General features: G+C 44.5%; 2 protein-coding genes across 2 annotated transcripts; one reads left to right on the top strand and one right to left on the bottom strand.

Moving 5' to 3' along the window:
- Positions 1–926: 926 nt before the first annotated feature.
- Positions 927–8,746, bottom strand: BBS12 (Bardet-Biedl syndrome 12). The gene is made up of 2 exons (XM_070415152.1): positions 8,647–8,746; positions 927–5,130 (listed from the first exon to the last, which is right to left on the bottom strand). Exon 2 carries the CDS (start codon positions 5,112–5,114, stop codon positions 2,997–2,999), a length of 2,118 nt encoding a protein of 705 aa, XP_070271253.1. The 5' UTR covers positions 5,115–5,130; positions 8,647–8,746; the 3' UTR covers positions 927–2,996.
- Positions 8,747–8,970: 224 nt separating this feature from the next.
- Positions 8,971–12,760, top strand: LOC139011703 (centrin-4). Its single transcript, XM_070417200.1, has 5 exons — positions 8,971–9,080; positions 10,319–10,465; positions 10,900–11,028; positions 11,578–11,715; positions 11,905–12,760. Exons 1-5 carry the CDS (start codon positions 9,078–9,080, stop codon positions 11,992–11,994), a joined length of 507 nt encoding a protein of 168 aa, XP_070273301.1. The 5' UTR covers positions 8,971–9,077; the 3' UTR covers positions 11,995–12,760.
- The last annotated feature ends 309 nt before the right edge of the window (positions 12,761–13,069 follow it).

The following is a 13,069-nucleotide window of genomic DNA, read 5'->3' as shown; positions in this document are numbered from 1 at the left end:
AACTAATAAGAATTGTCATTTCTAAAAGTTGGAACTTAACTTTATGTACTAATAAGAATTGAATTTATTTACATTCCTCTGGGTTCCAATCTTTGTTGTTTTCACATAGCCATAGAGTTAATATTATTTCAAGTTCTGTTTTTTCACTTGTCACTATAAACTTGGTCATGTGTTAAAGTAAAATGCATACTTGACATTTTTTAACAGCACAGAACTCATTCCATCCTAGTAATCTATCATATTTGTGTAATACTCCCCATTGTGGAATATTTGGTTTGCCTCCCTTTTTATAATACTAGGACGATTTTGTACAGAACAGTTTACAGCTGAATGGACTTGCATTTCCTCCAGCAATGTCTGGAATGCATGCTTCCCCACAGGCTCTCCAGCACTGAGCCTTGCCCTTCAGACACTCTCTACTCTGACTAGCAGGGAATACTGCTTTTAAAGTTGTTTGATTATGAACCTCATCATAGGACCAAAGCACATTTCCCATGTCTCTTTGTATAAACTGTTTCCCCTTTCCAAGTGGAAATTAAATGCCAACCTTAGAGATGAAATTAGATGGTGGAAATTTTTTTTACTAATATGCCCCTTAGGAAGAGCTGTTCTTTTTGGGAAATGGGAGTTTGTAGTTGAGGGTGGATGTGAGAAGAGTCTTGGAGGCGGGATGTTTGGGATATTTATTGTATATATTATTGCTATATATTTTATATATTATATATATTTTATATATTTAAATGACATTTAACAAAGAAAAATCAACCAAAAAAATGAGTTCGCGTGTCACCTCTGACACGTGTGTCATAGGTTCGCCATCACTGCTCTAGGACAACTTCAAGTGTGCCAACACCCAAATTATGGGAGTGCCAGAAAAAGAGAGAGCAAGATATTGAAAACCTATTTGAAGAAATAATGACAGAAAACTTCCCCTACCTGGTGAAAGAAATAGACTTACAAGTCCAGGAAGCACAGAGAACCCCAAACAAGAGGAACACACCTAGACATATCATAATTAAAATGCCAAGGGCAAAAGACAAAGAGAGAATCTTTTTTTTTTTTTTTAAACATATTTTATTGACTTTTTAGAGAGAGGAAGGGAGAGAGATAGAGAGTTAGAAACATAGATCAGCTGCCTCTTGCACATCTCCTACTGGGGATGTGCCCGCAACCCAGGTACATGCCCTTGACCGGAATCGAACCTGGGACCTTTCAGTCCGCAGGCTGACGCTCTATCCACTGAGCCTAACCGGTTTCGGCACAAAGAGAGAATCTTAAAAGCAGCAAGTTACCTACAAGGGAGTACCCATACAACTGTCAGCTGATTTCTCAATAGAAACTCTGCAGGTCAGAAGGGAATGGCAAGAAATATTCAAAGTAATGAATAGCAAGGACCTACAACCAAGATTACACAACCCAGCAAAGCTACATTTAGAATTGAAGGCCAGATAAAACGCTTCACAGACAAGAAAAAGCTAAAGGAATTCATCACCACCAAACCAGTATTATATGAAACTAGAGGCCCGGTGCACAAAAATTTGTGCACTCGGGGGGGAGGGGGTCCCTTAGCCTGGCCTGTGCCCTCTCACAATCTGGGACCCCTTGGGGGATGACCACCTGCTGGCTTAGGCCCACTCCCTCGGGGATTGGACCTAAGCTGGCACTCAGACATCCCTCTGGCAGCCTGGCAGCCCTCAGGGGATGTCCACTTGCCAGTGGGGAGCAGGTCTAAGCTGCAGTCGGACATCCTTAGCACTGCTGAGGAGGCGGGAGAGGCTCCCACCACCACTGCTGTATTGGCAGCCATCAGCCTGGCTTGTGGCTGAGCAGAGCTCCCCTGTGGGAGCGCACTGACCACCAAGGGGCAGCTCCTGCATTGAGCATCTGCCCCCTGGTGGTCAGTGTGTGTCATAGTGACCAGTCATTCCCAGTCTTTCTGCTGTTAGGGTCAGTTTGCATATTACCCTTTTATTATATAGGAGTGCCTGGCCAGCCTGGGTGAGGGGCTGATGACTGTGCAGGCTGGCCACAGCCCCTTCAGGGTGAGGGTCCCTGCTGGGGTGCTTGTCCAGCCTGGGTGAGTGGCTGATGGCTGTTTGCAGGCTGGCCCAGCCCCTTCAGGGTGGGGGTCCCCACTGGGGTGCCGGCCAGCCTGGGTGAGGGGCTGATGGCTGTTTGCAGGCTGGCGAAGCCCCCCAGTAGGGACCCTCACCCCATGAGGGTGTGGCCAGCCTGGGTGAGGGGCTGATGGCTGTTTGCAGGCTGGCCACAGCCCCCAGCCACCCAAGCTCCCAGTGGAGGCTGGCTGGAAGCAGGTATCTGGGATTTATTTATCTTCTATAATTGAAACTTTGTTGCCATGAGCGGAGGCCACAGCCGGCTCAGGGCAGGCGGGAAGCTTGGCTTCCTCCATCACTGGGGCAACCAAACCTCCTGCTTGCTCCAGCTCCATGGCTGCCGGCCGCCATCTTGGTTGGGTTAATTTGCATATAGTTGCTCTGATTGGCTGAAAGGCGTGGCTTGGGGTGCAGCAAAGGTACGGTCAATTAGCATCTTTGTCTTTTATTAGTGTAGATGCTGAGGTTATTCTTTAAGAAGAGAAGAAAATAATAAAGATAAAAAAATGAACAACAAAGTGGCAACAAATACATATCTATCAACAATTGAATATAAAAATCAAATGAATAAAAATTGGATGAACAGAATAAACTGGTGAATGAAATAGAATCAGGGGCATGGAAATGGAATAGACTGATGATTATCAGAGGATAAGGGGTGTGGGGGGCTGGAAGAGAGTAGACAAAGATCTTATATGCATGTATGCATTACCTATGGACACAGACAATAGGGTGGCGAGGGTCTAGGGCGGGGCAGTAACCGGGTGGAGGCAAGCTATGGTGGGGGCTGGGGGAGGGTAGAAAGAGGGACATCTATAATAATTTCAGCAATAAAGATTTTTTAAAAAAGATTATTTCCCAAAGTCTTAGCCAATAACACTACAAAAATAAAAAGCCCTCTGACTCCTGTGATTTTATCTGTGTGTGCCCAGATCCAGTAATAATTTCACTGTCTGTCTGAAGTACTAACAGTACCAAATCCAGAGCTCGGCGCCACGCCTCAATCTTTGGTGTAACAATGTCATAAACTCTTGGAATCTGTTCCGGTTCATTTGAAATGCCTGAATTAAAAACTCCACTATTTAGTTTACTATATTCATTCAAGATATAAGATGAAGGTGAGCCTGAGTCTGTGGCATTTTTCAGATGATGCTGAATGAAAGTCCTGGCTTCAAATTCTGAGGAGTAATTGGCAGTGTTACAAATGACAGTTGAAAGGTATTTGTGCCATCCATCTGCCAAGCACTTAAGCACAGTAGGTCTGTACAGTGCCAGAGATGAGGCCAGCCAAGAGGAAGTATTATGAAGACCCCCTGAACAGATTTGGTCTCCTTTATTCAGAGGTTGCTCCATGAGAATCTGAAGATGGCTAAGACACAAAAACTCAACTGCACCACCTCCAAGGAAGACCTTTTGCTCTTTAAGAGCATAATGCAGACGATAGGCACAAGTCCAGAACCTATCTTCTTTGGTTTGCATCTGTGCAGTGACTGGGTCAGTGAGCACTACCGTAACCAAATTAATCCCTTCTGTTTTCAACAAAATCGCCATTCTGCTGATCCCATCTCCAACATCCAAGGGACTGCTTCTCCAGAAGGTCACAGAGACCCCCCTGCCCACAGAGTTGTCACACACTTGTGTGATGTAGGACACCTGCACGGCTCCTGAGGCCTCCGCAAAAGCCTGCATCACACTGCCATTCACCGACCCAACCACCAACCGCTTAGTGTGCACGCATTTTTCAATTAAGTGTTCGGATACGGTCCCTTGTACCAGGACAAGGTTCACATTGAACTTGACTAATACCTGTAATACATGATTTGTCCACAGTTCTTCTGAGCTGTCTTGCTGAAGCTTCTTCATGCTTTCTAACACTGTTTGAACATTTGCAGACTTATTAAATCCCAGGTGGCGGTAATTCTCTGTGAGGTCACCCTCGATGAGAACGACCCCGAGGGGCTGATTCTGTAAGTCCTCGAGCACAGTCGCACTAAACATTGATACAACAGTGACATATCCTGGACACACACAAGAAAAAGCTTCAGGTAAACCTGGTAAACAGCAAGTGAAGACTCTTGAAATGTCGAACGTAAATGGCATCGTCCAGCTGCCCTGGCACACGCTTGTGTTCTGGTGCTGCATCCGTACAGCTTCTTCCACCAATCTCATGCTGCTGTGATCTCCGTGGCTCAGACCCACCGCCAACTCTCCCAGATCACATCTGTCAGTCTGGGGAGCAGCTGCACCATGTTTGCTTGTCCACTGATCACTAGCCTCCCGATTACAATGCCTACTGTGGGTCAGCACTGACTGTCTGCAGCGGCTGTCTGCAAGCAGACTGTTTCTCAGAGTTTGAGGGGTTTGTGACGTGTTTTTATCTGCACCAACCGTAGCCTGAGGTCTAAAAAGTTTAGCTGATTTAACAGGTCTCTCAGAAAGACTGCAAGTGGTCAATGACTGAGAGGCAACATCTCTGAGATCACGCTCTTTCAGTATCAAACCAGTATCTGAAGGAATTTGTAGAAAGGGACACAAACTGACATTCAACGATTCAAGTTCAGAAAATATCTTTGTGCTGTCTATATGGTCAAAGACATCGTGGACAGGTACTTGCAGGGAAGTGACCTCTTCAATGCAAGAGTCCAAGCCTTCTGACATTCCCGACACGATTAAAGACACGGGGACGCCCAGATGAAGACATTCCTTAACAGCACTGCTCCAAGCACTGACCAGAAGCAGAAGAGTGCTGGCCCCAGTCCTGTACGTGTTCTGTTGCGCTTGAACTGCCTCACTGAGAAGCTGCCCCACTGCACTGGACAAATCCAAACTTTCAAGAAGCCTCACTGTTGAACCGACTACCACACTCTCATGACTCTCTTCATCTATAATAAACTTGGATGATTTCACTGGGCCTAGGAAAGTTCTTCCTGTGTCTGCAAAGGCTGAAAGTTGCTGAAGTCCCAGGTGCCTTTTTTTGTTTATGACCCTGCGAGCCATCTCTATTAGTCACTGTCTGCAAATGAAACAAAACTTATTGAGTGTAATTCATGGTTATAAATGCTATAAAAGAACACTAAGATATATAGTCCCTGCCTTTGAGGAGTTTCTGGTAGGCAGAGTTTCCATCAAATGCGGTCCGTGCAGTGATACAGCAGTATGATGATATTACAGTGATACAGTAGTACGATGATATTAGCGATAAAAGGTACGGGTGCAGGGGGAGGAACACTCCATCCCACGGGGAAGTGGGTCAGGCAGGCAGCAGGCGCTGTTTCCAGAAGAAGGCAATGCCTGAAATGAGTCTTGAAGAATGATGTGAGTCAGCAAGTTGAAGGAGGTGGTAGCAAATGCAAATATATGAGAAAAATGAAGAATAGTTAAGTAACATATACAAAAATCTCACAAATAGTAAGTAGCAGGTATGGACTAAAATCCAGGCTTGTCTAATGTCAAAGTCCCATGCTATTAACTACTATACAATACTGCCCTCTGGCTGCCCCTCTATCCAGGATGACAGTAATCCAGCCTGTCTCTGTAGGAGCTCCCACTTCCAAGCCTTCCTCCCTTCTCCCAAGCCTGTCATACTCCTAATATGGATGTGCTCATTTTTTTCAGAGTCTCTGCTTATGGTTTCCTTTCTATACTATGTTTAAGTCACAAGATATTGCTATGTGAGTGCAAAAGTCATAAAGAATTTAGAGCAAAAGGAAAAAGTCATGGGCAATTTCAAACTTAGTCTGTATTTAATTTATGTGAAAAAAGGTTTTCCATAGGAGGCATGAAATTACTTCAACTAATCTGCAAGCAAAAATTGATATCAAAATACATGTTCACGCAATCTGTCTCAACATTTGAAGAATCTATTCCAAGTTTCAGTAATTAAAAAAAAGTCTTCGCATTTCTAAGTTTAGAAGAGCTCCTAAATTATTTTGGAGTGATTACAACTTGCTATCATTAACATAAAATAAAAACTCAAACAATAATTCCTCATCTTCTAAGAGGATGAAAAAGGTAAAGATGGTGAAGGGGACAGTGAGATAGATAATTTCAAAGATGCAAAGTACCTCTGGCAACTTTTCTTGACATTGAACGGACACAATCTGATTATGTTCTGCTAGGCACCAGCACATGCTTTCCACAAACAGCTTTCCATTTCATCCTCAGGATCCCTAACAACTTCACATGCCAGCTTAGTGTTTCTTTAACTTCCTACGTGTGCAAGAAGAGCAGCTGGCTCAAGGACTTCCCTGGGATTCCCACACCAAAAAAAGCTCTCTTGTCCTAAAATCGTGTCTAGTCTTGTCTGAGATACTTGGCCTAGAATACTAAGACATGCTTTTCAAAAGTTGCATTTTTTTTAAAAAGTACTATTTTCTGACAGGTATAATTAGCTTTTTTTTCATCATGTCAAAAACAACAGTTTGCCTAGTTCCAGTCTATTCTCAGTACAACAATCTGGTGATATCACTCCACTAGTTCAAAAGCTCTCATTTGGAAGATAAAGTCTTTACTCCCCTGCCTGTCACAGAAGAGTCCCTTTTAAAAACTAACTCAGATCTTTTCACTCCTCTGCTCAAAATCTTGCAAAGCCTTCCCACTACACTGGCGTGAAAGTCAAAGTAGTTATAATCTACACTAATAAAAGGGTAATATGCTAATTAGACCAGGAGACCTTCCAGGAGACCTTCCGGATGAAGCTGGGGCTGCGAGGGCTGAGGTGGCCATGGCGGCAGCAGGGTCTGAGGCAGAGGCGGTGGGGGGCCCGAGTCCCTTGCACAAATTTCGTGCATCAGGCCTCTAGTGTCCTAATAATGTGCACTACTCCCTTCTGTCTTTGTCTCTTATTCCTCTACCACCCTGACCACTCTGTTCCCACCTCCCTTCTGTTCCTAAACACTTGCAAGTGTTTCTGTGCTTCTTGTTCCGGAATGTTCTTTCCCAAAGAATCTATGGCCTCACCTTATTTACTTATTACTTATTGACTATCTCCCTCTGTTGGACTATCTCCCTCTAATGCCCAGGAGGGCAATTTTAGTCACTGAAGTATTCCACACACCCAGAATATTGTCTGACTATTGATGAGTGAATGATTTTCACCATATTTACGATCTTACATGTAAGTACAAATCTGAAACAAGATTAAACATGCTGTTGTCAGCATTCCTGCACCACAAGTGTAAGGTTTAGCACCTTTGGAGTGGACATGGTTTGTATGTGGTGCCTTGTTGAGGCCCTTTGATTGCTTCCAAACATGGTTCTTCACATGGTTCTTAGAATTTCCATTGAAAAGCACACGCGTAATCCGGTCACTCCTCTGCCTAAAAACATCTGCTTATCTTAGAAAATAACGTCTTGATCCCCTAGCTCTACAAAGGTGTCCGACCATCTGACCTCACTCTAATTTATAAGACTCGTCTTCAAACTTCCCTTATGATCCCCAAGATGTTGCCACATTAGAATATACCTTTATTTTCATTTTTGCACTTGCTATACTCTGATCTGAATATCCTACCCTTTCTTTACCTTGGCAAATGCTGTGTATCTTTCATGACCCAAGGCAAATGACACATTTTTTAAAACAGCCTCTCCAACGCCCCAGGCAGGATTCGTGCCTCCCTCCTGTGCTCCTACAGCACTTTCTACACAAATCTACTAAAGCACTTAGCATCTTGGCTTACACACATTGCATTTTTCTCTGTGCAATCTCTGCCACCAATCTGTGGGTTCCCAGCTTTTATTCATCTTTATACTCTACACCTGGTTCCTTGGAAGCTCACCAGATAGATGGTATCCTACATCCTATATGACATGCAGAGGAGAGAGAGAGAGAGAGAGAGAGAGAGAGAGAGAGAGAGAGAGAGAGAGAAAACAAACAAAACATGGATAGGTTGCCTCATGCGCCCGGACCTGGGGTGGACCCATAACCTAGGTATGTGCCCTGTTGGGAATCAAACCCGAAGCCTTTACTGATCATCGGGTCACCTGTGTCTGATTAGAGTGTGGATCTAGGCGGGATGTGGTTGGACCGCTGGCCAAATCTTGGGGTTCAGCCAAGATTTAGAATGACTGGGGGTGAGTGTGGGTATAGATGTCAGAGAGCGATCCTGGGTGGGAACGAAGCCCTCCCTGCAAATACACACCGCAACCCAGGTGCAACCTCAGTCCTCCGCAGGGAGGCTCCAGGGCTTCCGAGACCCACGCTGCCCCCAACCCCGCTCCCTCAGGCCGCGCCGCCGCCCCACGCCCCTAACCTTGGGGCCCACCACGCCGGAATCCCTGCGAACAAGGGAGGAGGAAAGTGGCCCACGACCCAGCCCCAGCCCCGAGGCGGCCGAGGAAGGTCCAGCGGTGCATCCCCTCCGCCTCTCCACACCCCGCCGGCGGTGAACCAGAGCTGGACCAATGCACCCGGGCCTCGCGGGCCTTCCATTCTCACCCCTTCCCTGTGCAAAGCGCAGGAAAAGCAAACACGGGCTCCCCACGACGCCACCAAAGACTCGGCAGCCGCTGGAAGCACCTCGCTACTAACCTCGTTCTGCTCTCCAGCCCCACGGGGCTGCTCCAGGCCCGCTTTCTGCGGTCAGACAGGCTCTGGGGGGCACAGGGACACCCAGCGCGCCGGCGACGACCACCCCCGCCCCGCACGCAGTTTGCGCATGTGCGAAAGGGGCTGGCGGCTGGGCCTGGTCGCTAGGAAACCAGTTGGAAAGGCCGCTTAACGGTAGACGAGAAAGGCAGAGAGTAACGCTATTGGTAGATAGCAGATAGGGGGCTGGCCTCGGGGTCTTCTCTTCTGGCCATTGGGTGATGTGGCTATCAATCATTAGCCTGAGTGGGCGGGGCTGCCTGAGGTTAGCGACCGGAGCCTTAGCAACGGCTTGGGAGCAGAGGAGGCTACTGTTGGACTGCGGGGTGGGCGGAGGCGGCCGGGGCTCCGGGCTGAAGGCGCCGGAGGGGGACATGGTGAGTGCGCAGCTGCAACCTCTTGCTGGGGCTGGGGCTGGGGCTGGGGCTGGGGCTGGGGCTGCAGAAGGGGCTGAGGTTCCTCCCCGGAGCAAGGAAGGAACTTTGTTTAGCTCATGAAATGTATCATTCTCCTCCTCTTCATGAGCCTCGAGTGTCAAATAGAAACCCTTCTCGCTGCTCAATAAGCGCACTGTCCGCCGCTCTAGGGAGGAAGAGCGGTTCTCCAATTCATTTTCTCTCATCAACCCCATCAAGCGTGAATACCTGCAGTCTAAGATAGGTTCCCTGTCTAGCCAGAAAGGAGTTAAGTACAAAGAATAAGATGCTAAAAACAGCCGGAGGGCCTGGGCCTCTAGGAAAGTCCTGAACTCTGAAAAACGAACTGACCGGGGACCAGGGAGCTCTTCCACTGCCTGGAAGCTGGGGATCCACGGCTGCCAGGCCAGTGACCTGCAGCCCGGGGCCTGGAAGCAGCCGCGCCACGCCGTTAGCGCGCGCGAAGCCGGCCACTGGAGGAGCAGGACACGGAGTCCTGCTGCTTCCTACCCCGAAGCTGGGGAGGAGATGCCGAAATAAGGCTGCAGGAGGGGCCCACGCCAACCTCGCTTGCCAGTAGAAAATGGCAAATAGCAGGAAAATGACCCCTCCACGCACACACACCTTCCCTGAACACTGATAATTGGCCCAACATGCATTCTTACCCAGATCCCTGCAGTAGTTTTTCACCCGGAAAATGTAGTTTATTCATTTCTCAACCTGTGCAATATAGGAAAGTATGCTAGAAGGTGGGAAAGAGAATTATGTTCCAATCAAGTATGTCCCACATAATACGTTTTCTGATAAGACATTTCAGCATAATAGAAGTAAAGATCACTTCAACAGTGCTTTTCAGAGACCTCAAGCAGGGCCGTTTGCATTCCGACATACTTACTACCCCTCTAGCATGCCTTCCTTTGCCCCTTCTCCTTCTCTAAAGGCACTAATTTGAAGGAAAAACCTAATTGGACCCAACTTAAAAAAGAACCAGGCTTTCCACCAACATATTAACAACTAAAGCAAAAATGTTAGTAAAGAGAAAAGGGGAGAATTGTTGAGGTTCATTATACAGTAGGGAAGAGGATACCTGACTACGGTCATTTATATTAGTTAGTTCATCAATTTCATCAATTATTCTGGTTCTGGTAACTTTTCCAGTTACAAAGCTTATCTTTCACTCACATGTGTGTTTCTTACAGGCATCCAACTGCCGCACAGTTTCGGACCAATGGAAGAAAAAAACAGCAAAAATTGAACTAAATGAAACTCAAAAACAAGAAATTAAAGAGGCCTTTGATTTATTTGATATTGATGGGTCAGGAACCATAGATGTAAAAGAATTGAAGGTTCTAAAATTATTTCTAATTCTAAAACATTTAAAAAACCATATAATATATTCATGCCAATCTTGTAAGTCTTTAGCAGTAGCCATCTGAAAGCTCGATATACAGTCCCTTCCATGTAGACATCTATCTCCCTCTTTAGTGCAGACATCTGCCTCACACTGGCAAAGCAATCTCTTGTTAAGCATTTCATTCCTGTTTTATACAGAACCCATGGACATGGACGACAGTGTGGCGATTTTGGGGGGAGGGAGGTGGAAGAGGGCATAGAGGGGATAAATGGTGATGGGGAAAATATATGCTGACCTTACTCTCTAGGTTTATACCTTGTCCACAGGAGAGAGAGAGAGGGCGCTCGAGAGAAAATCTAGTAATTAAGGTAATTTTAAAGCTAGGAATGAGATCGTGGCATATAATTTATTTGCTTCCTATTTCAGATTGCTATGCGGGCCTTAGGATTTGAACCAAACAAAGAAGAAGTTAAAAAATTGATAGCTGAAATCGACAAAGAAGGAACTGGCACCATTAGTTTTGAAGATTTTTTTGCCATAATGAGTCTAAAAATGGTATAGTAGTGATTGTGTTTTTCAAAGAAATACAATGAGAGGTTTCATAGAAGAATTTAAGGATGGTTGGGGTTTAGATAAGAAGAACAAGATTAAATGTGCTTTCAGGCTAGTGATCATGAAGACCATCCAGTGTGGAGAAGAAGATTTTTGTTAGGAAATAATAGGATATATAGGTGGATAGAATGGGGCCAGCAAGGCGAAGCCTGGGATTCCACGAACATTTACTGAGTGCTTGGTTTCTGCAGGCACTATTCTGTGGGGAACACTTCTTGTTTTCTTGGAGCTCACATTTTTGTAATGGATCTTAGTTACTGGTCACCAAGAAATACATCCTCTTTACCACCCTGTGCCTTCCTTAGACTGAGTGTAAATACCTTGAGGGCAGATATGAGTGCATTGGCACAATTTTAAAAGGCAGAGCAATTAGTAAAGTCAGAGCTCAGCTATCTGGTACGTTGCTGCTCTGCACCTCAGAGACCTGTAAGACCAGCTTCGTAGGAAAATAAGTGAAAGACTAATAACATTTAGCTGTTTCTGTTTTTAAAGAGTGAAAAAGATGAAAAGGAAGAACTGTTAAAGGCTTTCAAATTATTTGATGATGATGCTACTGGAAGCATAACATTAAACAATATCAAGAGGGTTGCTAAGGAACTAGGGGAAACTTTAACAGATGACGAACTTCAGGTAAATTTTATTTATTTTTATAACTATAATTTACATGTATAATTATATACAATTATTTACATATTAGAATTTAAATGTCTTAATTGTAGTCATAAATACATTTAAAGTAAAATTTTGAGTATACGTTTGAATATTCATTTGTGTCGTTCATTTTTAATAGAGTTCACATATTTATGTTTTGTTTTACAGGAAATGCTTGATGAAGCTGATCATGATGGGGATGGAGAAATAAATGAGGACGAATTTTTGAGAATGATGCAAAAGACCAGTCTTTATTAATACTGTTTTTGTTCCTTCTAAAAGTTAACAAATTTGTATTTGTTATACAGTCCCATAATATCTGAATATTCACTTTCAATTTGCAGTTTATATGCACAAATTGGTCTCTTGATGTCTAAACCATGTGAGCAGTTACATGTTTCTCCAAATATGTTGTTAAATCTACGACATCAAAAACAAAATGTAATGACTTCCTTGAAGCATGAATCCAAGAATAGTATCAATTCCAACTGCTATTTTTAGAGCCTAGGGTCCAAAGACTTATAAATTTTTTTTAAGTTTAATTAACAGCCTCACATGCAAAGGCATTTGGCAACAAAGTCATACTTTCCCTGTTATTTGTGTATGTGTCTGCAATTCTTTAAAAACTTGAAAATTTTCTTTTTCAGCAGTTATTCAGATATATATAGTATTAAATAAAACTGTCTGGTAACTGTTATTTGCTACTTTTCTTCCTATAAAGAAATTTAAAGCAGTACTTGTATCACTCAGACAGGGATTTTAGCTGTTATCTAGTTAGTATATTACAACTTGTAAGCTGATAGTATTAGCTCCAACTGTACAAGAGAAAATGAAAGTTTAGAGAACTTAAATTTAAAAATTGCTCAATTACCCACAGATACTAAATAAAACATGGATTCTAAATTCTGTGTCTTTGCCGTGGCTGGGTTAGCAGCAGCATCCTCATATGCCAAGGTTGTAGGCTTGGTCCCAGGTCACGGCACATACAAGAATCAACCAATGAATTCACAAGTAGAACAACAAATCAATGTGTGTGTGTGTCTCTCCCTTCCTCGCTTTGAAATCAATAAAAAGAGAAATTATCTTTATTTCCATGATGCTGCTTCCCCACGGATAAAAACTCTCAGGATAAGTATATCTTCTAATTCATTTAATTCTGTGCCTTGCAATCTAACTGTCTTTGTTTTCTATGAAAGAGCCAATCTGTTGGGAAAGGCAGTCCCTAGCACAAAGTCTTTTGACCCCCACTGGGCCGCATGACAATGGGCCTTGGGCCTGGAACACCTCCTTGTGGAGAGAGAGTCCTCACAGCTGTGCTGGACTTGTGGCCTTG

This window comes from Myotis yumanensis, unplaced genomic scaffold (genome assembly GCF_028538775.1).
Source record: "Myotis yumanensis isolate MYYU_CA2020_CCGP unplaced genomic scaffold, mMyoYum1.0.hap1 SCAF_5, whole genome shotgun sequence".
NCBI lineage: Eukaryota > Metazoa > Chordata > Mammalia > Chiroptera > Vespertilionidae > Myotis > Myotis yumanensis.
The sequence above is the reverse complement of the archived record's forward strand: the minus strand, read 5'-3'. Positions and strand labels throughout refer to the sequence as shown.

Coding starts and splice junctions, on each gene's coding strand:
- BBS12 (XM_070415152.1), bottom strand. CDS start 5,114: ATGGCTCGCAGGGTCATAAACAAAAAAAGGCACCTGGGACTTCAGCAA.
- LOC139011703 (XM_070417200.1), top strand. Junction 10,466..10,899: donor TAGATGTAAAAGAATTGAAG/GTTCTAAAATTA, acceptor TTCCTATTTCAG/ATTGCTATGCGGGCCTTAGG. Junction 11,029..11,577: donor CCATAATGAGTCTAAAAATG/GTATAGTAGTGA, acceptor CTGTTTTTAAAG/AGTGAAAAAGATGAAAAGGA.